The following is a 27143-nucleotide window of genomic DNA, read 5'->3' as shown; positions in this document are numbered from 1 at the left end:
TCATGATGGTGTCAGTTGTGTTTTTGAGCTTTCATGATGGTGTCAGTTGTGTTTTTGAGCTTTCATGATGGTGTCAGTTGTGTTTTTGAGCTTTCATGATGGTGTCAGTTGTGTTTTTGAGCTTTCATGATGGTGTCAGTTGTGTTTTTGAGCTTTCATGATGTCAGTTGTGTTTTTGAGCTTTCATGATGGTGTCAGTTGTGTTTTTGAGCTTTCATGATGTCAGTTGTGTTTTTGAGCTTTCATGACCATGTCAGTTGTTTTTGAGCTTTCATGATGGTGTCAGTGGTGTTTTTGCGCTTTCATGATGGTGTCAGTGCTGTTTTTGAGCTTTCATGATGGTGTCAGTTGTGTTTTTGAGCTTTCATGATGGTGTCAGTGCTGTTTTTGAGCTTTCATGATGTTGTCAGTTGTGTTTTTGAGCTTTCATGACCGTGTCAGTTGTGTTTTCGAGCTTTCATGACCATGTCAGTTGTGTTTTTGAGCTTTCATGATGGTGTCAGTGGTGTTTTTGAGCTTTCATGACCGTGTCAGTTGTGTTTTCGAGCTTTCATGATGGTGTCAGTGGTGTTTTTGAGCTTTCATGACTGTCAGTTGTGTTTTTGACCTTTCATGATGGTGTCAGTTGTGTTTTTGAGCTTTCATGATGGTGTCAGTTGTGTTTTCGAGCTTTCATGACCATGTCAGTTGTGTTTTCGAGCTTTCATGATGGTGTCAGTTGTGTTTGAGCTTTCATGATGTTGTCAGTGGTGTTTTTGAGCTTTCATGACCATGTCAGTTGTGTTTTTGAGCTTTCATGACCGTGTCAGTTGTGTTTTTGAGCTTTCTTGATGTCAGTTGTGTTTTTGAGCTTTCATGATGGTGTCAGTTGTGTTTTTGAGCTTTCATGATGGTGTCAGTTGTGTTTTTGAGCTTTCATGACCGTGTCAGTTGTGTTTTTGAGCTTTCATGATGGTGTCAGTTGTGTTTTTGAGCTTTCATGATGGTGTCAGTGGTGTTTTTGAGCTTTCATGACGTCAGTTGTGTTTTTGAGCTTTCATGATGGTGTCAGTTGTGTTTTTGAGCTTTCATGATGGTGTCAGTGGTGTTTTTGAGCTTTCATGATGGTGTCAGTGGTGTTTTTGAGCTTTCATGATGTCAGTTGTTTTTGAGCTTTCATGATGGTGTCAGTTGTGTTTTCGAGCTTTCATGACCATGTCAATTGTGTTTTCGAGCTTTCATGATGGTGTCAGTTGTGTTTTTGAGCTTTCATGATGGTGTCAGTGGTGTTTTTGAGCTTTCATGACCGTGTCAGTTGTGTTTTTGAGCTTTCATGACCATGTCAGTTGTGTTTTTGAGCTTTCATGATGGTGTCAGTTGTGTTTTTGAGCTTTCATGACTGTGTCAGTTGTGTTTGAGCTTTCATGATGGTGTCAGTTGTGTTTTTGAGCTTTCATGATGGTGTCAGTAGTGTTTTTGAGCTTTCATGACTGTGTCAGTTGTGTTTGAGCTTTCATGATGGTGTCAGTTGTGTTTTTGAGCTTTCATGATGGTGTCAGTTGTGTTTTTGAGCTTTCATGACTGTGTCAGTTGTGTTTGAGCTTTCATGATGGTGTCAGTTGTGTTTTTGAGCTTTCATGATGGTGTCAGTTGTGTTTTTGAGCTTTCATGATGGTGTCAGTAGTGTTTTTGAGCTTTCATGACCGTGTCAGTTGTGTTTTTGAGCTTTCATGATGGTAGTTGTGTTTTTGAGCTTTCATGACCGTGTCAGTTGTTTTTGAGCTTTCATGATGTCAGTTGTGTTTTTGAGCTTTCATGACCATGTCAGTTGTGTTTTTGAGCTTTCATGACCGTGTCAGTTGTGTTTTTGAGCTTTCATGACCGTGTCAGTTGTGTTTTTGAGCTTTCATGGTGTCAGTTGTGTTTTTGAGCTTTCATGATGGTGTCAGTTGTGTTTTTGAGCTTTCATGATGGTGTCAGTTGTGTTTTTGAGCTTTCATGATGGTGTCAGTTGTGTTTTTGAGCTTTCATGATGTCAGTGGTGTTTTTGAGCTTTCATGACCGTGTCAGTTGTGTTTTTGAGCTTTCATGATGGTGTCAGTTGTGTTTTTGAGCTTTCATGATGGTGTCAGTTGTGTTTTTGAGCTTTCATGATGGTGTCAGTTGTGTTTTTGAGCTTTCATGATGGTGTCAGTTGTGTTTTTGCGCTTTCATGACCGTGTCAGTGGTGTTTTTGAGCTTTCATGACCGTGTCAGTTGTGTTTTTGAGCTTTCATGATGGTGTCAGTTGTGTTTTTGAGCTTTCATGACCGTGTCAGTTGTGTTTTTGAGCTTTCATGATGGTGTCAGTTGTGTTTTTGAGCTTTCATGATGGTGTCAGTTGTGTTTTCGAGCTTTCATGACCGTGTCAGTTGTTTTTGAGCTTTCATGACCGTGTCAGTGGTGTTTTCGAGCTTTCATGACCGTGTCAGTTGTGTTTTTGAGCTTTTATGACCGTGTCAGTGGTGTTTTTGAGCTTTCATGATGGTGTCAGTTGTGTTTTTGAGCTTTCATGATGGTGTCAGTTGTGTTTTCGAGCTTTCATGACCGTGTCAGTTGTGTTTTCGAGCTTTCATGATGGTGTCAGTTGTGTTTTCAAGCTTTCATGATGGTGTCAGTGGTGTTTTTGAGCTTTCATGATGGTGTCAGTGGTGTTTTTGAGCTTTCATGATGGTGTCAGTGGTGTTTTTGAGCTTTCATGATGGTGTCAGTTGTGTTTTTGAGCTTTCATGACTGTCAGTTGTGTTTTTGAGCTTTCATGATGGTGTCAGTGGTGTTTTTGAGCTTTCATGATGGTGTCAGTTGTGTTTTTGAGCTTTCATGACTGTCAGTTGTGTTTTTGAGCTTTCATGACTGTCAGTTGTGTTTTTGAGCTTTCATGACTGTCAGTTGTGTTTTTGAGCTTTCATGACCGTGTCAGTTGTGTTTTTGAGCTTTCATGATGGTGTCAGTTGTGTTTTTGAGCTTTCATGATGGTGTCAGTTGTGTTTTTGAGCTTTCATGATGGTGTCAGTTAGGGCTGCACGATTAACCTTTATCGCATCGATATTGAGGTTTTAACTCCCGCAATAACCTAACCTCTGGAGTCTGAGGTTTTTTCCCCCGCCTCTGACATTTGAGTGACAAACCTATTAGCCAATCAAAATGGTCGAATCTCGCGTTCCTGGCTTGCTGGCCAATTAGAAATGGGAATGGAAACAAGGTTGTATGCAGTGCTCCGGCTTTCTGTCAGCAGCAAAGCAGCTAACACTAGTGTTGTCAAAAATACTGAAATATCTGAACGGTACCAATACTAATTTCCCGAAGTATCGATACTAGCCGAGCGGTCACTTTCACTTCTCTCCAAAGGCGCGTTGACAAACACCACACGTGACGCACTCGTCTCATTCGCTCTGGTTAAATAGCAAAAGTGAAGTGAATGGAAAGATGGCGAGGGCGGCGCCCCCGCGACCGGCTTTGGTTGATTGATAAAGAACCGTTTATATACGGTCTATGTAAAGAACACCGCGAGCGGGCATGTCGGAGAATAGCGCGGACAAGCGTAAAAAACACACCGCGAGCGGTCATGTCGGAGTCGAGTCGGAGAATAGAGTGGACACGCGCTACACACCGCGAGCGGGCATGTCGGAGAATAGCGCGGACACGCGCTTCACACTGCGAGCGGGTATAAATATCGCAGACACGCGCTTCACACTGCGAGCGGGCTGCGGGCACCCAAAAGATTGTTTGACAATCAATAATCCCTCACATCACTCATTTTTTAAAATTATTTTATAGGTGTAAACAGACTTAAGGAACAGGCTCCAGGGGTACCATTTAGCAAGCATTGGCTACGCTCAGCATCAGGGGTGTTTGTTGTTTGGACAGACCTTTCCCCACTGCTAAAAAAATCCTAAAGGAAACACTGTAACTCTTCTCATTTTAACTTTTCTGAAACATTAACCAAGATGGCCTAGTATTTTTGTTGATATGAGTCTGTGTTGTCTCGTTTTTTCACCGTAATTCTATTATTTTATTAGGCCTACTTATTTTATTTTATTATATTATTACTCTTATTTTAAAATGTGTGCAATATAACAGTTTCATGTTCAGTAAATGGCAGTGGACTACAGAATTATTTTGTTTTTCTTATTGTAAATCTAAATCTAATAGGAATTCTTTTTCTATTTTTCAGTGTTAAAGAATTTAAAAACAAATGACCAAGTGTTTAAGTTAATTTCCATTATGTCTTCTTATTCTTTGGTATTTAGGTTCAGGTATTTAATAATCACGAAGCATCAAACAATCTCATTACCTCAATCACTATGTATGTAGTTTATTTAACCCTCTGTGTCGAAGTAATTACACATTTTATTCATAATTTTAGGTTTTATGCACTTAAAAGTATCGAACGCAAAAATCGAAAATCGCATCGCAATCGCAATATTTGTCAGAAAAAACGCAATTAGGTTTTTTCTCAAAATCGTGCAGCCCTAGTGTCAGTTGTGTTTTTGAGCTTTCATGATGGTGTCAGTTGTGTTTTTGAGCTTTCATGATGGTGTCAGTTGTGTTTTTGAGCTTTCATGATGGTGTCAGTTGTGTTTTTGAGCTTTCATGATGATGTCAGTTGTGTTTTTGAGCTTTCATGATGGTGTCAGTTGTGTTTTTGAGCTTTCATGATGGTGTCAGTTGTGTTTTTGAGCTTTCATGATGATGTCAGTTGTGTTTTTGAGCTTTCATGATGGTGTCAGTTGTGTTTTTGAGCTTTCATGATGGTGTCAGTTGTGTTTTTGAGCTTTCATGATGATGTCAGTTGTGTTTTTGAGCTTTCATGATGGTGTCAGTTGTGTTTTTGAGCTTTCATGATGGTGTCAGTTGTGTTTTTGAGCTTTCATAGTGTCAGTTGTGTTTTTGAGCTTTCATGATGATATCAGTTGTGTTTTTGAGCTTTCATGATGGTGTCAGTTGTGTTTTTGAGCTTTCATGATGGTGTCAGTTTTGTTTTTGAGCTTTCATGATGGTGTCAGTTGTGTTTTTGAGCTTTCATAGTGTCCGTTTTGTTTTTGAGCTTTCATGATGGTGTCAGTTGTGTTTTTGAGCTTTCATGATGATGTCAGTTGTGTTTTTGAGCTTTCATGACTGTCAGTTGTGTTTTTGAGCTTTCATGATGGTGTCAGTTGTGTTTTTGAGCTTTCATGATGGTGTCAGTTGTGTTTTTGAGCTTTCATGATGGTGTCAGTTGTGTTTTTGAGCTTTCATGATGGTGTCAGTTGTGTTTTTGAGCTTTCATGATGGTGTCAGTTGTGTTTTTGAGCTTTCATGATGGTGTCAGTTGTGTTTTTGAGCTTTCATGATGGTGTCAGTTGTGTTTTTGAGCTTTCATAGTGTCAGTTGTGTTTTTGAGCTTTCATGATGATGTCAGTTGTGTTTTTGAGCTTTCATGATGATGTCAGTTGTGTTTTTGAGCTTTCATGATGATGTCAGTTGTGTTTTTGAGCTTTCATGATGGTGTCAGTTGTGTTTTTGAGCTTTCATGATGGTGTCAGTGTTGTTTTTGAGCTTTCATGATGGTGTCAGTTGTGTTTTTGAGCTTTCATGATGGTGTCAGTTGTGTTTTTGAGCTTTCAGTGTCAGTTGTGTTTTTGAGCTTTCATGATGATGTCAGTTGTGTTTTTGAGCTTTCATGATGATGTCAGTGTTTTTGAGCTTTCATGATGGTGTCAGTTGTGTTTTTGAGCTTTCATGATGGTGTCAGTTGTGTTTTTGAGCTTTCATGATGGTGTCAGTTGTGTTTTTGAGCTTTCATGATGATGTCAGTTGTGTTTTTGAGCTTTCATGATGATGTCAGTTGTGTTTTTGAGCTTTCATGATGGTGTCAGTTGTGTTTTTGAGCTTTCATGATGGTGTCAGTGGTGTTTTTGAGCTTTCATGATGGTGTCAGTTTTGTTTTTGAGCTTTCATGATGGTGTCAGTTGTGTTTTTGAGCTTTCATGATGGTGTCAGTTGTTTTTGAGCTTTCATGATGGTGTCAGTTGTGTTTTTGAGCTTTCATGATGATGTCAGTTGTGTTTTTGAGCTTTCATGATGATGTCAGTTGTGTTTTTGAGCTTTCATGATGGTGTCAGTTGTGTTTTTGAGCTTTCATAGTGTCAGTTGTGTTTTTGAGCTTTCATGATGATGTCAGTTGTGTTTTTGAGCTTTCATGATGATGTCAGTTGTGTTTTTGAGTTTTCATGATGGTGTCAGTTGTGTTTTTGAGCTTTCATGACCGTGTCAGTTGTGTTTGAGCTTTCATGACCGTGTCAGTTGTGTTTGAGCTTTCATGATGGTGTCAGTGGTGTTTTTGAGCTTTCATGATGGTGTCAGTTGTGTTTTTGAGCTTTCATAGTGTCAGTTGTGTTTTTGAGCTTTCATAGTGTCAGTTGTGTTTTTGAGCTTTCATGATGATGTCAGTTGTGTTTTTGAGCTTTCATGATGGTGTCAGTTGTGTTTTTGAGCTTTCATGATGGTGTCAGTTGTGTTTTTGAGCTTTCATGATGGTGTCAGTTTTGTTTTTGAGCTTTCATGATGGTGTCAGTTGTGTTTTTGAGCTTTCATGATGATGTCAGTTGTGTTTTTGAGCTTTCATGATGATGTCAGTTGTGTTTTTGAGCTTTCATGATGGTGTCAGTTGTGTTTTTGAGCTTTCATGATGGTGTCAGTTGTGTTTTTGAGCTTTCATGATGGTGTCAGTTGTGTTTTTGAGCTTTCATGATGGTGTCAGTTGTGTTTTTGAGCTTTCATGATGGTGTCAGTTGTGTTTTTGAGCTTTCATGACCGTGTCAGTTGTGTTTTTGAGCTTTCATGATGGTGTCAGTTGTGTTTTTGAGCTTTCATGATGGTGTCAGTTGTGTTTTTGAGCTTTCATGATGGTGTCAGTTGTGTTTTTGAGCTTTCATGATGGTGTCAGTTGTGTTTTTGAGCTTTCATGATGGTGTCAGTTTTGTTTTTGAGCTTTCATGATGGTGTCAGTTGTGTTTTTGAGCTTTCATGACAGTGTCAGTTGTGTTTTTGAGCTTTCATGATGGTGTTTTTGAGCTTTCATGACCGTGTCAGTTTGTGTTTTCGAGCTTTCATGACCGCGTCAGTGGATTTTACTGGTTTTAGTGTTTTCATGATGGTGTCAGTTGTGTTTTTGAGCTTTCATGACCGTGTCAGTTGTGTTTTTGAGCTTTCATGATGGTGTCAGTTGTGTTTTTGAGCTTTCATGATGGTGTCAGTTGTGTTTTTGAGCTTTCATGGTGGTGTTTTTGAGCTTTCATGATGGTGTCAGTTGTGTTTTTGAGCTTTCATGGTGGTGTTTTTGAGCTTTCATGATGGTGTCAGTTGTGTTTTTGAGCTTTCATGGTGGTGTTTTCGAGCTTTCATGACCGCGTCAGTGGATTTTACTGGTTTTAGTGTTTTCATGATGGTGTCAGTTGTGTTTTTGAGCTTTCATGACCGTGTCAGTTGTGTTTTTGAGCTTTCATGATGGTGTCAGTTGTGTTTTTGAGCTTTCATGATGGTGTCAGTTGTGTTTTTGAGCTTTCATGGTGGTGTTTTTGAGCTTTCATGATGGTGTCAGTTGTGTTTTTGAGCTTTCATGATGGTGTCAGTTGTGTTTTTGAGCTTTCATGACTGTCAGTTGTGTTTTTGAGCTTTCATGATGGTGTCAGTTGTGTTTTTGAGCTTTCATAGTGTCAGTTGTGTTTTTGAGCTTTCATGATGGTGTCAGTTGTGTTTTTGAGCTTTCATGATGGTGTCAGTTGTGTTTTTGAGCTTTCATGGTGTCAGTTGTGTTTTTGAGCTTTTATGGTGTCTATTGTGTTTTTGAGCTTTCATGATGTCAGTTGTGTTTTTGACCTTTCATGATGTCAGTTGTGTTTTGAGCTTTCATGATGGTGTCAGTTGTGTTTTTGAGCTTTCATGACCGTGTCAGTTGTGTTTGAGCTTTCATGACCGTGTCAGTTGTGTTTGAGCTTTCATGATGGTGTCAGTTGTGTTTTTGAGCTTTCATGATGGTGTCAGTTGTGTTTTTGAGCTTTCATGATGGTGTCAGTGGAGTTTTTGAGCTTTCATGGTGTCTATTGTGTTTTTGAGCTTTCATGAAGACTGTCAGTTGTGTTTTTGAGCTTTCATGATGGTGTCAGTTGTGTTTTTGAGCTTGCATGATGGTGTCAGTTGTGGTTTTGAGCTTTTAATGATGGTGTCAGTTGTGGTTTTGAGCTTTCATGATGGTATCAGTTGTGTTTTTGAGCTTTCATGATGGTGTCAGTTGTGTTTTTGAGCTTTCATAGTGTCAGTTGTGTTTTTGAGCTCGCATGGTGTCAGTTGTGTTTTTGAGCTTTCATAGTGTCAGTTGTGTTTTTGAGCTTTCATGATGGTGTCAGTTGTGTTTTTGAGCTTTCCTGACCGTGTCAGTTGTGTTTTTGAGCTTTCATGATGGTGTCAGTTGTGTTTTTGAGCTTTCCTGACCGTGTCAGTTGTGTTTTTGAGCTTTCATGATGGTGTCAGTTGTGTTTTTGAGCTTTCATGATGGTGTCAGTTGTGTTTTTGAGCTTTTATGGTGTCTATTGTGTTTTTGAGCTTTCATGACCTTGTCAGTTGTGTTTTTGACCTTTCATGATGTCAGTTGTGTTTTGAGCTTTCATGATGGTGTCAGTTGTGTTTTTGAGCTTTCATGACCGTGTCAGTTGTGTTTGAGCTTTCATGACCGTGTCAGTTGTGTTTGAGCTTTCATGATGGTGTCAGTTGTGTTTTTGAGCTTTCATGACCGTGTCAGTTGTTTTTGAGCTTTCATGATGGTGTCAGTTGTGTTTTTGAGCTTTCATGACCGTGTCAGTTGTGTTTGAGCTTTCATGACCGTGTCAGTTGTGTTTGAGCTTTCATGATGGTGTCAGTTGTGTTTTTGAGATTTCATGATGGTGTCAGTTGTGTTTTTGAGCTTTCATGATGGTGTCAGTTGTGTTTTTGAGCTTTCATGATGGTGTCAGTGGAGTTTTTATGATGGTGTCAGTTGTGTTTTTGAGCTTTCATGACCTTGTCAGTTGTGTTTTTGAGCTTTCATGATGGTGTCAGTTGTGTTTTTGAGCTTTCATGATGGTGTCAGTTGTGTTTGAGCTTTCATGACCTTGTCTGTTGTGTTTTTGAGCTTTCATGATGGTGTCAGTTGTGTTTGAGCTTTCATGACCTTGTCAGTTGTGTTTTTGAGCTTTCATGATGGTGTCAGTTGTGTTTGAGCTTTCATGACCTTGTCAGTTGTGTTTTTGAGCTTTCATGACCGTGTCAGTTGTGTTTTTGAGCTTTTATGACCATGTCAGTTGTGTTTTTGAGCTTTCATAATGGTGTCAGTTGTGTTTTTGAGCTTTCATGATAGTGTCAGTTGTGCTTTTGAGCTTTCATGACCTTGTCTGTTGTGTTTTTGAGCTTTCATGATGGTGTCAGTTGTGTTTTTGAGCTTTCATGACCTTGTCAGTTGTGTTTTTGAGCTTTCATGATGGTGTCAGTTGTGTTTTTGAGCTTTCATGATGGTGTCAGTTGTGTTTTTGAGCTTTCATGATGGTGTCAGTTGTGTTTTTGAGCTTTCATGATGGTGTCAGTTGTGCTTTTGAGCTTTCATGACCTTGTCAGTTGTGTTTTTGAGCTTTCATGATGGTGTCAGTTGTGTTTTTGAGCTTTCATGATGGTGTCAGTTGTGTTTTTGAGCTTTCATGATGGTGTCAGTTGTGCTTTTGAGCTTTCATGACCTTGTCTGTTGTGTTTTTGAGATTTCATGATGGTGTCAGTTGTGTTTGAGCTTTCATGATAGTGTCAGTTGTGTTTGAGCTTTCATGATAGTGTCAGTTCTGTTTTTGAGCTTTCCTGATGGTGTCAGTTGTGTTTTTGAGCTTTCATGATGGTGTCAGTTGTGTTTTTGAGCTTTCATGAGAGTGTCAGTTGTGTTTTTGAGCTTTCATGACCTTGTCTGTTGTGTTTTTGAGCTTTCATGATGGTGTCAGTTGTGTTTGAGCTTTCATGATAGTGTCAGTTGTGTTTGAGCTTTCATGATAGTGTCAGTTCTGTTTTTGAGCTTTCCTGATGGTGTCAGTTGTGTTTTTGAGCTTTCATGATGGTGTCAGTTGTGTTTTTGAGCTTTCATGAGAGTGTCAGTTGTGTTTTTGAGCTTTCATGACCTTGTCTGTTGTGTTTTTGAGCTTTCATGATGGTGTCAGTTGTGTTTTTGAGCTTTCATGACCGTGTCAGTTGTGTTTTTGAGCTTTCATGATGGTGTCAGTTGTGTTTCTGAGCTTTCATGATGGTGTCAGTTGTGTTTTTGAGCTTTCATGATGGTGTCAGTTGTGTTTTTGAGCTTTCATGATAGTGTCAGTTGTGTTTTTGAGCTTTCATGACCTTGTCTGTTGTGTTTTTGAGCTTTCATGATGGTGTCAGTTGTGTTTGAGCTTTCATGACCTTGTCAGTTGTGTTTTTGAGCTTTCATGATGGTGTCAGTTGTGTTTGAGCTTTCATGACCTTGTAAGGTAGTGTTTTTGAGCTTTCATGATGGTGTCAGTTGTGTTTTTGAGCTTTCATGATGGTGTCAGTTGTGTTTTTGAGCTTTCATGATGGTTTCAGTTGTGTTTGAGCTTTCATGACCTTGTCAGTTGTGTTTTTGAGCTTTCATGACCGTGTCAGTGGTGTTTTTTAGCTTTCATGACCGCGTCAGTGGATTTTACTGGTTTTAGTGTTTTTATGATGGTGTCAGTTGTGTTTTTGAGCTTTCATGACTTTGTCAGTGTTGTTTTGACCTTACATGATGGTGTCAGTTGTGTTTTTGAGCTTTCATGACCGTGTCAGTGGATTTTACTGGTTTTAGTGTTTTTATGATGGTGTCAGTTGTGTTTTTGAGCTTTCATGACTTTGTCAGTTGTGTTTTTGACCTTTCATGACCTTGTCAGTTGTGTTTTCGAGCTTTCATGATGGTGTCAATGGAGTTTTCATGATGGTGTCAGTTGTGTTTGAGCTTTCATGACCTTGTCAGTTGTGTTTTTGAGCTTTCATGATGGTGTCAGTTGTGTTTTTGAACTTTCCTGATGGTGTCAGTTGTGTTTTTGAGCTTTCATGATGATGTCAGTTGTGTTTTTGAGCTTTCATGATGGTGTCAGTTGTGTTTTTGAGCTTTCATGATGATGTCAGTTGTGTTTTAGTGTTTTTATGATGGTGTCAGTTGTGTTTTTGAGCTTTCATGATGGTGTCAGTTGTGTTTGAACTTTCCTGATGGTGTCAGTTGTGTTTTTGAGCTTTCATGATGGTGGCAGTTGTGTTTTTGAACTTTCCTGATGGTGTCAGTTGTGTTTTTGAGTTTTCATGATGGTGTCAGTTGTGTTTTTGAGCTTTCATGATGGTGTCAGTTGTGTTTGAGCTTTCATGACCTTGTCAGTTGTGTTTTTGAGCTTTCATGATGGTGTCAGTTGTGTTTTTGAGCTTTCATGACCGTGTCAGTTGTGTTTTTGAGCTTTCATGATGGTGTCAGTTGTGTTTTTGAGCTTTCATGACCGTGTCAGTTGTGTTTTTGAGCTTTCATGATGATGTCAGTTGTGTTTTTGAGCTTTCATGATGGTGTCAGTTGTGTTTTTGAGCTTTCATGACCGTGTCAGTGGATTTACCTGGTTTTAGTGTTTTTATGATGGTGTCAGTTGTGTTTTTGAGCTTTCATGACCGTGTCAGTGGATTTACCTGGTTTTAGTGTTTTTATGATGGTGTCAGTTGTGTTTTTGAGCTTTCATGACTTTGTCAGTGGTGTTTTTGACCTTTCATGATGGTGTCAGTTGTGTTCTTGACCTTTCATGACCTTGTCAGTTGTGTTTTCGAGCTTTCATGACGGTGTCAGTGGAGTTTTGTAACTTCTGTGAAACGATTAATCGCATCCAAAATAAAAGTTTGTGTTTACATAATATGTGTGTGAACTGTGTATAATTATTTTGTATATAGCCTATAAATACACACACATGCATGTACACATTTAAAAAAAAATTGTTATTTATATATAAAATATATAGCCTATATAATATAAATTATATAAAAATATATATGCAGTATATAAATTCAAATATTTCTCAAATATAGGCTATACATGCATGTATGTGTATTTATATAGGCCTATACAAAATAATTATACACAGTTCACACACATATGTAAACACAAACTTTTATTTTGGATGCGATCAAAGTGCATCTATCCATGATAAAAGTAAATCCACACGGTTCTGTGGGATTAATAAAGGCCTTTTGGAAGTACGTAGGAGGGCGGAGCCAGGCTAGCGCTCGCCGTTCGTGTAAGAAAAATATCCATATTAAAAACTTTATCGACTAAAATAACTAGCTTCCGACAGACGGCCGTACGCATCGATTTACGCCAAAAGATTTACACTTGACGAAGTGTGACGTAGATGTAGGAGTATCATAAGCTTAGACGCCTCTCGTGGTTCAAACAAACAGTGCTGGGCAACAAACTCAAACTCCTCATATTTCTCTTTAAAGATTCTCCTTTTAGACTTCTAATGCGCACTTCCATGTTCATCAATGCGTCATGCGTCGGCTCAAGTGTTGCTCTTCTGCTGTAAATTGATGCGTACGGCTAGTTATTTTAGTCGATAAAGTTTTTAATATGGATATTTTTCTTACACGAACTCATCGCTTCACTTCAGAAGGCCTTTATTAACCCGATTGAATCAGCTTTTTGAACGAATCAGCTGAATCATGATTCACTCATTAAGACATGATTCACTCATTAAGACTGAATCATGATTCACTCATTAAGACTGTAAAATGCTTCCTTTCTGAACGAATCAGCCGTTTGATTAAAATCTCAATGACTCGCTCATTAACTATGAGTTGCTGCCATCTGCTGGCAGGTTTAATTACACATTTGAAGTAGGCTTTCTTTTCATTTTTTAATAATTTAAAATAACAGTATTTAACGTTTTATATTTTCAACATTTCAAAACATGTTGTATCTTTAACTGCTCTACACTGATTAACTTGAATAAAGGTTGATGTATAGTAGTTATTAGATCTCAATTAGATTACAATTTCTGTACCTGAAAATCTCATGTGTAAACCTACATGGAAAAACCTGAAAAGCACAGTTTATTTCATTTATTTCTTCTGTTGTATTTATTTGTGCTTTTGAATTTGATTATTTGCTCCTATTTTATTACTTGCTGTTGAAATGAGTTAATTTAGTAGCTTTTGGTGTCATAACCTTATTTATTATGCTTACATGAATCAAAAATTACAAAAGCAATACTAGGCTTATTTTATAGGCCCATTTTCTTTTTTCTTTTACTTTATAATTTTTTTGTTGTGGCTAGTAGAAAAAAATCCTTAGGGTTGAGCCCTGGCCAGGACATTTTTTAATATAACTCTGATTGTATTCGTCTGAAAGAAGAAGGTCATATACACCTAAGATGGGCTAATTTTCATTTTTGTGTGAACTTATTGCATCGCATATCACATTTTTCTTCAACATCGTGCAGATCTAGTATACATATATCTAGTCTATTAGTTTGCTAGTTCATATTGACAAGGTAAAAGCTAAAAGTAAAATAGCTTGTTGCAGTAATGCATCTTGCCTAACACAGTCTTTGTTAGGAGTATCGACCCTCTTTGCTCTCTCCTGGTGTAGAAATCCAGATGAATTTGTGCTCCACACAATTTACAGTGAACAGTGGGAGAGGTGTTCCTTTCTAGGAAATGAAACATTCAGGAGTTTATATGTTAATTATTGCTTTCATGAATCAAACACTGACGACTTCTTGTTGCTAGGAGATTGGAAGTGTGTGTGTGTGTGTGTATTCTCTAATCCTAAGTCTATCATGTGAAAGGAATATGAATCCACTTCACATTCTCAATTAACACATTTCTTTTTGTGTTGTTGCAGTCAAACTGTGGACCTGTTAATGCAGGAGTCGGGCTGTAGACTTGAGCATCCGGCTGCTACCAAGTTTCGCAATCATGTGATGGAGGGAGAGTGGGAAAAGGTGAGTCTGTCTAGAAATGGTAGAAATCGTCTAGAATTACTTTAAGAATAAACAGAATATGAAAAATAAATGCAGATGGGACGCAAATGGACTGTTTTTGTTTACTGATGACATGTCAGAATGAAGACAATCACTAGAAACATGTACTGTAATGGTACCACGGTACACTGATGGCGTTAGATTTATTGCCATGTTACTGTGTAACGTAGTATTTACATAGAACTAAAGAAGCTTAAAGAATAGATTAAAAAGATTACAGGGTTAGTTCACCCAAAAATGTTAATTCTGTCATTAATTACTCAGCCTCATGTCGTTCCAAACCCGTAAGTTCATCAAGTCTTTGTGTCATGCATTATAAAAGTATTTTATTGCAGTAATTATGCCTTGTAATTCACTTTTATAATGCATTGTATGGTCTCATAAATAATTGTAACCACAGTTATATTACATTATTATACACCTTTAGAAAGTATAATTCATTAAAATGCATGACAAACAACCAATGTCAGATGTTAAGGAATCTGCAAATATTATAATGCATTTTAACTTTGGTTATTGTTATTTATGAAAAGATATGATTCATTATAACTTACATTATGAATACATTAATGCATTATACTGTACAGGCTTTAAATTCCCCCTGTAGTCAATAATTTTAATCCCTTAAAACTCATATTTTATCACCAAAATTACATAAATAATTAAAATAAATTGTGTGAGAAGAATTTCTTCATGCCTTAAAATAACTTGAATGTAACTCTACACCCTTGCTTCATTTAGTATGCGGATCCATTAATATGCTAACTAGCCCCGCCTCCACTCACTCAGAGATCCACTCGGTCAACTTTACTGTAGTAAACGCTGCACAATGATAAGAGGAAATACTGGTTTAATTCAGCCAGATATGTTTGAACCAGAAACTGAATCAGAAGAAGTGGAAGAGTGAATTATACAGGCTCGTCTACAAGTCGCTGGATCAGGATGGTAATGTGTTTTATGTATTGCTCTCTATGTCAGACACAATAACAGGAATTAATATGATTAGCCTTTTCCTTGACTACGTTATCAAGCAGCTAATAATGTGCTGCTAATGTTACACAAACCATATCCCTGTTCCACAGCTTCCTTCTAGCAATCCTTAGAAACGCTTTGAACAACTCAGAACATTCAGTGGAGAAAAGCATATAGTTCATCATAACATCGTAATATACATCATAAACATAATTCACTTGCTATATTGCTAAATTTTCCGGGATTTTCATATCAACAGAAAAATATACTGGGATAACCTGACTTCTCTTGAGACTCTCCTACTTGGCAGCAGTTAATGATATGCTAGGCCCCGCCCCCTCGTGATTTGATTGGTTACAAGGTAGTTTGTGACTTCAGAAACACCAGTGATTTCAAACCGTGTTTTTGAGACTGTCTTTGGTTCACTGCAGTTTTAAGGAGAAAATACTCAGCAATGCTGTCGACTTATGAATTTGCACATGGTTTGTCTTAAAGCGTATTAAAAACTCCACATAGACATAATAAACAACATTAAAAGCTGGATTTTCACCACAGGGGGACTTCAAGTCAAGTCAAGTCATCTTCATTTATATAGCGCTTTTTTAACAATGTAGATTGTTTCAAAGCTGCTTTACAGAGATAAACGGATAATTTAAGGGAACAGATTGTTTCGGCTTTATAGCGGTTCTTGAATATTGTTATTTTCCAGCTAAAGTTAGTTTTGATTGATTCATTTCCGTCGAAAGGATAATTTGTAATTAAATTAGGGGCCGCTAAGACGACACCGTTCTCTCTACACAGACTTTAAACTGAACTAGGGATGGCCCGATACCACTTTTTCCAGGCCGAGTCCGATATCGATACTTTCATTTTTGGTACTCGCCGATACCGATACACTAACCGATACCTGTATTTTTATTTTCAATTAATTTAATTCATGCATTTGTCATTTTTAAATGTATTGGTAGAGAAACCAAAAGAATGTCAAATCATATTTGTTTATTAAATGTAAACTTAATTTGTTCATCAAATATATTTAATGCACTGCATATTCATTACTGTATAAATTAAATATAGATGGATCTTTTTGTGAAGTTACAAAAAAAGGTAGCCTATTTAGTCAAGAGTTAATCCTTTGTCTGGTTAACATTAAAACACAGCAGCAGATTAATTCAACTGCTGCCCCTTTAAGACCGAACGCACGGACCCCATTTGAATTATACTGTCTACGTTCACTTGACATATAATATACTTTGTTTACTAGGATACTCGCCAAGACGGGCGTTTTTACATAGTTTTGTGTGAATTCATCCGTACAAGCGCAATAGTTAAATAATTCCACTCAGTGTTCGCGAGCTGTCTGAGGCGATGGTTTTCGGGGCGCGCGCTTTAGATGTTTGAAGTTCATGTAACTTCTTGACCTGCAAATGTCCTGTAATAATGTCGTTAAACATAAATAAGGTAACAGTTCATGTTTTACTTACATATACGATTTAGTTTTAATCCAAATATAGGCTACGTGCCGAGTGAACGATCAGCAATCCAGAGCATTCAACAGAAGTGCGCGCTCTCTCTCTCTCTCTCTCTCTCTCTCTCTCTCTCTCTGGTCAGTTAATGTTAATAATAAGCTACATGCCTCGTTTTACTTTCTTTGCCATTGACATCCGACTGAACTACAAACTTTCCACTGACGTCTGATGCGCTCGACCAGCTCGCGCTTCGGTGCCGCGGCGCGCGTTTTTCTCTTATCAGCTCCCGCACCACAGCTATAGGCGTTACTATATTTTGTTTAATATTTCACTAATATGATACATTTACTTCATAGACAGCCTTCTTTTTTATCCCCATTATACTTTCTGTTGTCAGTGCTTCTTTGTCTGGACACAAACACTGTACAAACGCTGCTTGGTATCGGTTGTTGGTATCGGGGCGTTTTTACGAGTACGAGTACATGAGCTCAGTATCGGGCCGATACCCGATACTGGTATCGGTATCGGGCCATCCCTAAACTGAACCTGTGAGAAACACTGATGGCGCTCACGTGCGCATCAAGAATTAATTCTATAGTTATGTGCGTTTGAATATATGTGCGCATGTTTGTAATTCTCTACAAACCAAGCCTTAAACTACTTGTCCTGCCTATAAATTTGATACAGAATTTTATTTTATTTTATCACAATGCGTAAAGTGTTACAGAATAATTTAGTGGAATCAGAATCATAAAACAAACTGAATGATTCCCATCAATATCTCGTAAGATTACACCTCATGGGTGTTTCTAAACTTTGTCCTTTTGTGTATTTATTGTTCATATGGGTCACAACAAACCAAACAATAAACAGATAAGGGTCGGTCAACTTGAGGAAACTCAGTTAATCTGTGTGTTTATTCTGTTAACAGGCTGAGAGTGACCTCAACGAGCTCAAAGCACTGATGCATTCACCGAGCGCTGTGGTGGTAAGAGTGCAAAGTCAACATCTCATGTATTGTGCAAAGTCTCAACATCTCCACCATTGGCTTTATGAATGTTCTGAGTGATTTTGTCCCGTGTTGTTCAGCGGATGAAGTTCCTGCTCCTGCAGCAGAAGTATCTGGAGTATCTGGAGGACGGGAAGGTGCTTGAGGCTCTTCAGGTTCTCCGAGCCGAGCTCACGCCGCTGAAGTACAACACCGAACGAATCCACATCCTCAGCGGGTAACACACTTATGTCCTACTTTGGGGGCATTAGAACAACAATGTCATTTCCTCTTGTTTTTTTGTTTTTTAGGTTCCCTATAATGAGAAAACAAATTTACTTTGAAATTAATTCTGCCTGCATGCTGCCATCTTTGCTTTATTACGGAGGCCGCAGATAGAGGAGAAAATGTTCAGAATTTCATGCTTTTATTAAAGAGGACCTGCTTTTTTACTCTTTCAACTTTCTTTAGTGTGTAATGTTGCTGGTTAAGCATGAAAACGCTCTGAGTTCTTCTCTATATCAGTGTGAGTGTTTCTGAACTCCTGAAATGCCTCCATTGTAGTCTTGAGTTTCTCCCGGGAACGAACACGTCACAATATTCCTCATTTAAATAATTAATGCGCAGAATAAAGGGGCGGGGCCTGGTTGAGTGTGTTGAACTGGCGGTTATGGAAAGGGGCGGGACATTTCCCAAACACACTTAAAGCCCTCGGCCAATCACAACACACTGATCCAGCCGACCAATCAGAGCACAGTGTGCTTTTCAGGAGGAGGGGCTTCATAGAGACAGGAACTAAACCGGGGTGTGTTTCCCATACAACGACGTAACTCGCTGCTTTACTACCGTAGCACGACGCATCATTGAAGAAATCAACGAGCTCGTCACGACTGTTTCCCAGAACCGTATTGTCGCAAATTTGTCATTTATCGAAGCTGGTTAATGATGTCACACAGGTGGTGGAGTAATAACTACTTTTGATGAATCCATTTGAGATCAAATTAATACCAGATTTTCTGCTATAAATTACAGACATGGCATCTGAGGACTAATTCTTATTTTTCAGTTATTTTGCTTTATTTCCAGATTCAATCATGGTCTGGTTGTTGCGAACTAGAGCACTTTCACACATGCGTACTCTTCAAAAACGGTGCTTTAAATCTCTTGAGAAACGAAGAGACGTCAATGATATTTGTAAATTATATTATACTAAATGTCAGCTTGCATTTTTTTCTCAGGATAATGATTTATTGTCATACAAACAAGAAACCATGGCTTTGTTCCAAACACAACTTTGCGATGCTGTTTGATTGTTCATTGGAACTATGGTTTCATGAAACATGAACTTGTTGAACTATGCTGGTAACGGCAACTTGCAAGCATTCCTGACAGACTGGGAAGAGAGGGGCTGAGTGATGTAAAATATGTGAAAATAATGTGTTTTTTGAGCATTCAAGCATGAACCTGTTCTACTAGAGCCCAAAATCTAAATCAAGACTTTGTAAAGGGGCACAGTAGGTCCGCTTCAAGAGCCCTTCAAAGAATTGGACAGTGGTAAAATTGCCAAAATGCAAATGCCCAAACTGAGAGACGCCTGCAGAACATCTCGTTCTCATACAGTCTGGTCCAACCTGTTTACAACTTTGCTCAACCAATAAGCATTCATCGGGTTATCTTTAATAGTTTTTTAGGGGTGTGCCGCCATCTGGTCTTTCTCTTAATTATCAAGTGCAGGTGCAAGTTCATGGCAAGATCAGCTGAAGTGAGACGTACTGTGTAAAACACAGAGGCCTGAAATCTGGGTTTCATGCATATCGTTGTGCAGGCTATTCTACGAACATATCTTTAATGTCTAATATACTATAAATATTTGTAGTTTATGGTTTGCATTTTAATAAAGTAGTAGGTGTTCACATAATTGATAAGTCAACATGTAATCATCTCAGCCTCTCTAAACTCGAATCCCACCCTACTGTTGGAAATATGTCATGTTATAGAGGTAACATCTGCGGCAGAAGGTGAAGGCCAGGGCCAGCGCGTGGGCAACTCGGCAGCAAGAAAGAGAGAGATTTCATTTTTTATCAAATTTTTTTTTGGGACATTCGTTTAGAATTATTGCCCTTAATTGCACATAACATCAACATGTTATCGCACCATTAGTTATTCGAAACTTTCCTTCATTCTACCCAGTGCCACTGCGCTTTCAGCAGAATAACTCATAACTAGTGGTTGCGTGCTTATTTTTTTTACGTTGCAGGATGAAAAAAAATCTATGGAAGCTTGTTTCCGCCACAGAATAAAACATTAAAAAAGATAATTGCGCCTTTTTATCTCACAATTGCGAGTTTACATTCTGATTGATATATAAAATCAGAATTGCGTGATATAAAGTCACAATTGCGTGATATAAAGTGAGAATTGCGAGATTTAAACTCAAAATTGCGAGAAAAAAGTCAGAATTGCAAGTTTATTTCTCATAATTCTAACTTTATAACACGCAATTGTGACTTTATAACACACAATTGTGACTTTATATCACGCAATTGTGACTCACTTAATTCTGACTTTATAACACGCAATTGTGAGTTTATATCACGCAATTGTGAGTTTATATCACACAATTGTGACTTTATAACACACAATTGTGACTTTATAACACGCAATTGTGACTTTATAACACGCAATTGTGACTTTATAACACGCAATTGTGACTTTATAACACGCAATTGTGACTTTATATCACGCAATTGTGACTTATAACACAACTCTGACTTTATAACACGCAATTGTGACTCACTTAATTCTGACTTTATAACACGCAATTGTGAGTTTATAACACGCAATTGTGACTTTATATCACGCAATTGTGACTTATAACACAATTCTGACTTTATAACACGCAATTGTGACTCACTTAATTCTGACTTTATAACACGCAATTGTGAGTTTATATCACACAATTGTGACTTTATAAAACGTAATTCTGACTTTATAACACAATTGTGACTTTATAACACGCAATTGTGACTTTATATCACGCAATTGTGACTTTATAACACACAATTGTGACTTTATAACACGCAATTGTGACTTTATAACACGCAATTGTGACTTTATATCACGCAATTGTGACTTATAACACAATTCTGACTTTATAACACGCAATTGTGACTCACTTAATTCTGACTTTATAACACGCAATTGTGACTTTATAACACGTAATTCTTGACTTTATAACACACAATTGTGACTTTATATCATGCAATTGTGACTTTATAACACAATTCTGACTTAATAACACGCAGATGTGACTTATATTCCGTAATTCTGACTTTATAACACGCAATTGTGACTTTATAACATGCAATTCTGACTATATCACTTAATTCTGACCTTATAACACACAATTCTGACTTTACATCACGATGTAATCTTGCAATTGTGAGATAAAAACTTGCAATGACCTATTCTTTTTTTATTCTGTTGCGGAAACAAGCTTCCATAAAAATCAGAAAACATGCTTGTGTATGCTTTTATTTTAGTGCAATTGTATCACATGCATCTCACAGCTGGTTGAGTTGCTTGAACAGAAACAGTAACCCCTACACCACAGCCGGACAGATCGCTTTATCAGTGTGTAAAGACCAGTGCTTCTGTGTGCGGCAGGTACCTGATGTGCAGTAACTCTGATGACCTGCGTGCTAAAGCGGAGTGGGAGGGGAAGGGGACGGCCTCGCGGTCCAAACTCCTCGACAAGCTTCAGAGTGAGTTACTCCAAACACCAGCTGGATCATTCCGCTTGTGCTACCTTTTAAATCCTGACACTGAGAAGTCAATATGCTTGTGCTCTTACTTAAGGAAATATTGCTGTGAATGAGTAAATCAGCATTGAAATATGATGACGCTTTTACAGTTGTGGCCAAAAGTGATGTCCAGAAAATTGACATCTTCACTCTTTATTCAAATATTATTAAAAATTTGTTAATGATTGTGTAAGCATGTTGTGCTTGTAGTCCGTAGTTTTATTTGTGATTACGTAATAAAATTGTGCCGACATCATTTCTGGCCCGGCTGTCAATCATGAACATGCAAAAACAAGAAAGAACCAATGAAATACTATTAACTGATTATGTTGTTGTAAATGTAGGCTTTCTCCTGTGAGCTTTTTGGTTTTTTAATGTAGTTTTTGCACAGTACAACAACAACAAAAAAACGAACAAAACATCAACAAAGGCCTCAAACCTACTCATTTTACAACATATAGTTCATATATAGTTCATAAAGTCCACTGCTAAAACTTTTCTCACCAAAAAATTGTAATTGATGGCATTCAGGAACTTTTGTTAGTTAAAGGAATATTATAAAAGATAGGATAGACGTGAAAACCGATAAACTGTTTACCAAGTAAAATATTTCCATCACAACGTATTTCTTAAAACATTTAAATTAATAGCAACATTCAGATAAAATAAAAATATATAGTAATAATAATCTTATTTTAATTATAATTATATTAAAAATAAAATATCAACATTGGCTCAAATGATTTGAAATTCTCGTCTATATTCACTTAATTTTGATAAGAAAACAAAGATGATTTCTATCTTTTAGGAAATGTGAGTTTAATATTAATGCATTATGCTTAATCGAAAGGTGCGAGAGGCTGTGCTATATATGACTATTTTTCACTGCAGAACTAAGCTATTTCCTGTGAATGTGCCAGACTTCTGATTCATTAAATGAATCTGATACATTACACTAAAGGGAATTCACTGAGAATAACAAAATGCAGGAAACTGTAGAACTATTTGCACTACAAACCAGTGTGTTTGTAATAATGACAATACGTTAAAATAATATGGTAATAAATATCAGTTGCAATATCGGGCAGCTCGACAAGCTGTTTTGTACAGTTAAAAATAACTGGAAGCGAGTGACACCGGAAGCCGCATGCATTTACAAATGGCCGTGACGCTCTTGTGTTACAAATAAGGTGTTGGTGGACACACACCGCTCAGCAGAATGACTATATTCAACTATAGTGCGACTATATAAACGTACTGTTATTATATAATGGTTTTACTACTTGTATATTAGAATATTAAATTCATACATTTTCATTCAAATGTTATTTTATTATTAATGACTTGATTAAATGTCTACCTTCTGCTAGGAGATCTGGGGCCAGATTTACTAACAGCTCCAGCGCAAACCCTCTTTTGGTGTTAAAAAAACTACAGTCAGGATTTACTAAAGACACGCAGTGAAAGTGAGCCTGAGAAGACGTGGACAGGGTTATTTCTGCGTCTGATATTATTGCACATACATTTGAAGGAGTTTCCCTTTCAGACGCAAGATTTATGGGAGGAGAGAATTTAAATGAATCACGCAAGGTGATTTACTAAGGTTTGCACTCGTCACTTTACTGGTATTTGCACCATTATTTACTGGCCAAAAAAAAGCACGTCTTAAACCAGACGCTAGTAAATCTGGCCCCTAGTCTCTGAAAAAACAAAGGAATGACCCAGCTATCTGAGAATTATTAATTGTTATTAATATTAATTATAATTGGGTAACACTTTATTTTACAGTGTCCTCCTTGTTAAATGTAGTTACTGTAGTAATACTATAAATTATGCATAATTACATGATGCAACTAACCCTAAACACAACCCTAATCCTACAGTTAGTACATGTTGTTAATTATTATTATTATTATTATGAATCTATAATTGCACTGTAACAAGGACACCTTAAAATAAAGTGTAACCTATTATTATTATTATTATTGGTGTAAACATTATTATTCACGTTTTCATTTATTCTGTTTACTTCTTCCTCTCTTCATTCCCTCTTTTGTTTTCTTTTTTACAGTTTCATGTAATTGTTTTTTTCTTTCAGCTAGGGTTCGGGTCAGTTCTATTTCAGTTCAGCCAATTCAGGAGATGAATTGAATTGGGGGCGGTAACCTAGAGAACGTGAAGGACCTGCGTAGTCTCAAGTCCACTTTATGTCCTGTGTTGGCTGAATTCAGATGAAACTGAGTCTAACCCTCCACGACCTCTATGCTCCATCTCTGTCTCTCTCTCAGCGTACTTGCCCCCGTCCGTGATGCTGCCGCCCCGGCGCCTGCAGACTCTGTTGCGTCAGGCGGTGGAGCTGCAGAGAGATCGCTGTCTCTACCACAACACCAAGCTGGACAGTGGACTGGACAGTGTGTCTCTGCTCATAGACCACGTGTGCAGCAGGTACATGAGCAAACCTACAGGTTCTCAGATGCATTGTCTAGGGCTTGCCCCTGATAGTCCACTAAACGTTAGTCAGCGAGTCAAGCAAAATTTGATTAGTCTTGTAGTTACACTGTTGACCCTTCCCTTATACCTTAACCCACCCTTAACAATCCAACCGTCTCCATTGACTTTGCAATGACCTCGTCATTTCTTGCTTCTAACAAAAGACAGAAAAATGCCTAAAAGCTGCTGTGTGACGAGGTGTACAGCAAACAAGCTAAGAAACCCAGAAATAAGTTTTTAGAAGCTGTCGACCCCAAAAAACGAGCGTTTAAGGACTTAAAAGTGGATCAGGCAGTTGAGACAGAGCGTAATGTGTCTCATTACTCTGAGAACTAACGTACGCCCGCTGGAGGAGAACGTAATCGGCAACACAGGATCGCTTATCTTACAGAAATATAATATATAAAACTGACATTTGGTAATTGACTCACCAGTGACCAAATGTTTAACTTACTGCACACGAAACTGTATTTTTAGTGCACATTGAGTGTCAGGATCCCCCAATTTACCCATTCCTTCCAGCCTGTATCCACATTTAAGTCCTTAAATGCTCGTTTTTTGGGGTCGACAGCTTATAAAAACTTATTTCTGGGTTTTTCTTAGCTTGTTTGCTGTACACCTTGTCACAGAGCAGCTTTTAGGCATTTTTAGTTAGAAGCAAGAAATGACAAGGAGGAGCCTCTCGCAATGCAAAGTCAATGGAGACGGTTGGAATGTTTTTCCCCCCGGTGGGCGTGGTCTTCAGATTATGACACGTTACGCTCTGTCTCTATGTATTTATCATTATAGTTATCTTCAGGGTTTTTCCTGCATAGAGAATTATGAGGTGGCCGCCTCCGGCAAATTTCGTGCCGCCTCCGGCTCTCGACAAATCTCGGACAGACCGTCACATGCTCAGATACACTTTCTCCACCGTGACGGTTAAGTTGCGGGTTTCCGGCCTGTCCATTCTCAAACCGCATAGTTTGCTGATATCGAAATTCGTACGAATTTGTACGAGTGATTAAAAGGTGGCTAATTCGCACGATTTGTCTAAACCCACGTTATGGGCAGGTTTAGGGGCGGGGTCAGGGGTAGGTAATTGGTACGAATTCATACGAATTTGCCAACTCGTAAAATGTACTAATTGCCGTGAGATCGGGTTGGGATGACAGATACTGTATTTTCCGGACTATAAGTCACACTTTTTTTCATAGGTTTGCTGGTCCTGCGACTTATAGTCCAGTGCGACTTATATATGTTTTTTCCTCTTCATGACGCATTTTATGACTGATGCGACTTATACTACGGAGCGACTTATAGTCCGGAAAATACGATAAATCATTATAATGTGTTGAGTTTAATAAAGACACAGATCTCTCATCACGGTAAAATACAAGGAACACTTGTCCGGGACGCGTGTGTGTTTTTTTTAAGGGACAAGTGAAAGAGAATAGGGTATATGTCGAACGTCGCATTACGAAACCGGAAAACCGAACGCATCGCTTCCGGTTCAGGTCTTTTGTATGTGCTTCATGCATTTTTTTTACTGTTTTACTCAAGATAACTTAAAAGGAGCAAGCAAAGATGATCATAACCAATGTCCCTCGCATGTGAAGATCGATATTTAAAAGTAAAAAAAAAAAAAAATCTTCACACTAACGTTAAGATATTTAAATAGAATAAAACGCCAATAACAAAGTGAGATAGGTAGGTTAGCTGATTACCTTAAAATTCCATAGATATCGGCGTCAGTTCATACGGCTGTTAACACTTTCTATGACAAGCGGATGCGATGAGACCAGGTTTCCAGTTTCGTCATGCGACGTTCGACATATACCCTATTGTAGACTTGCCCAACCGGACGAATGCCCTGATTAAAACAATTTTAAATATCAAAAAATAACTAGGCAATCACCGAAAACGCGAGGATGATTCTGATTTTATTTCATTTAATGTAAGTGGCGATTGATAGCCTATAGTTTATGATAATACACTGACGGTAACAAAGTTGCGCTGTTTCAATTTGAAATGAAAGCTGGAGCATAGGCTACATTTTAATTAAATTAGGGAAAAAATGCTCTTTATAAAGGTAAAAAACGTATTCTGATAAGAGTGTTTTCCAACAGGGATGTAATGAATTATTAACAATTTAAGTTTGAAGGGAGCCTGTTTTTAGGCTATTAAGGAAATGTAATTTTGCCAAAAGAAGAACTTTTATTTTAAATAAATGTTATTTTTAAAGCAGCCTAGTTCAGTGTGATATGTTACCATATTATCATGCTTAACACTGAGAATTTGAATAATTGTAATGTGATGATCAGATATGTAAATCAGAGAATATCATAGGTTTGTGCGGTTGGCGGGTGGATTATTTAAAGTGGACTCAAAGTGCACCAGATTAATGAATTTATCTTTAAAATGTTCTTACCCGAACCCCCCTAGAGGAGATCCACCCACAGGAATACTGTGGGAAACACAGGCTATATGATGGTCTATGAAAAATACTAATTTAATTATCTTGTTATTAAAATACATGATCAGGATTGAGTCAGGAAAAACTCTGGTTATCTTTATAGATATCGTTCTTGGTGTGAACGGGCCTTTAAACAGATTTAATAATTGGATAAGTCCTGCATATGTCATCAGAGAGAAGTCTGTCATTTCACTAGATCAAGTTATGATTGATTAAACATTACAAGGTAAAAAACAAACAAACATGCATTTAGATTCAATTCAATTAAATTCACATTTATTTGTAAAGCGCTTTTCTCAATACACATCATTTCAAAGCAGCTTTACAGAAAATACATGAGTCCACTTTACATTTTAGAGTGATCTGTTATCAGAGGTGACCGTCTAAGTTATGTTTTTCAGAAATGTACATAAACAAAATCACAGTTAGCGAAAAAGGTATTAATTTAGACAATGACATCATTGAAGTAATGAATATTTGCTTGATAACAAATGATTATGACATTTAGAAAAATGTCGCATTGGTGCATATTAGTCTGTTAGTCCCAAAAATAAACTCCACAGGAAGTGAAGTCACTCAGTCCACCAGGGAGAGATCGTTAATGGCGGGTGCTTGCGGTAATTACTGTAGTATGTCAGGAAGGAAATCCAAATATGACCTCAAATATGGCTTACCATTTGAAACATGCAAGTAGTAGTTGAAATCACTGAAATATCTGTTTAAAACCGTTTTCCTGCTCATTGACAGCAAATCAGAATCTGACTTGAAGATTTAAAGCGACAGACAACAAAACTGCAGTTCACACTTGTGCCTACTGTATGTATTCATCTTTATAGTTATCTTTATAGATATTGTTCTTGGTGTGAACGGGCCTTAAACCGATGAAATAATTGG

At 37.8% G+C, this 27143-nt stretch overlaps 1 protein-coding gene across 2 annotated transcripts in view; it reads left to right on the top strand.

The window, feature by feature from the left end:
* Positions 1–27143, top strand: part of wdr26a (WD repeat domain 26a) — a 49121-nt gene that overhangs the window by 2895 nt on the left and 19083 nt on the right. For both annotated transcript variants that reach the window (XM_079625228.1, XM_079625229.1), the window contains exons 2-6: positions 13934–14033; positions 17445–17501; positions 17603–17739; positions 21168–21265; positions 23593–23749. In XM_079625228.1, coding sequence (XP_079481354.1) covers positions 13934–14033; positions 17445–17501; positions 17603–17739; positions 21168–21265; positions 23593–23749 — 549 coding nt within the window. The remainder of the gene's footprint in view (positions 1–13933; positions 14034–17444; positions 17502–17602; positions 17740–21167; positions 21266–23592; positions 23750–27143) is intronic.

The sequence above is a fragment of the Phoxinus phoxinus genome, assembly GCF_949152265.1.
Source record: "Phoxinus phoxinus genome assembly, chromosome: 10".
NCBI lineage: Eukaryota > Metazoa > Chordata > Actinopteri > Cypriniformes > Leuciscidae > Phoxinus > Phoxinus phoxinus.
The sequence above is the reverse complement of the archived record's forward strand: the minus strand, read 5'-3'. Positions and strand labels throughout refer to the sequence as shown.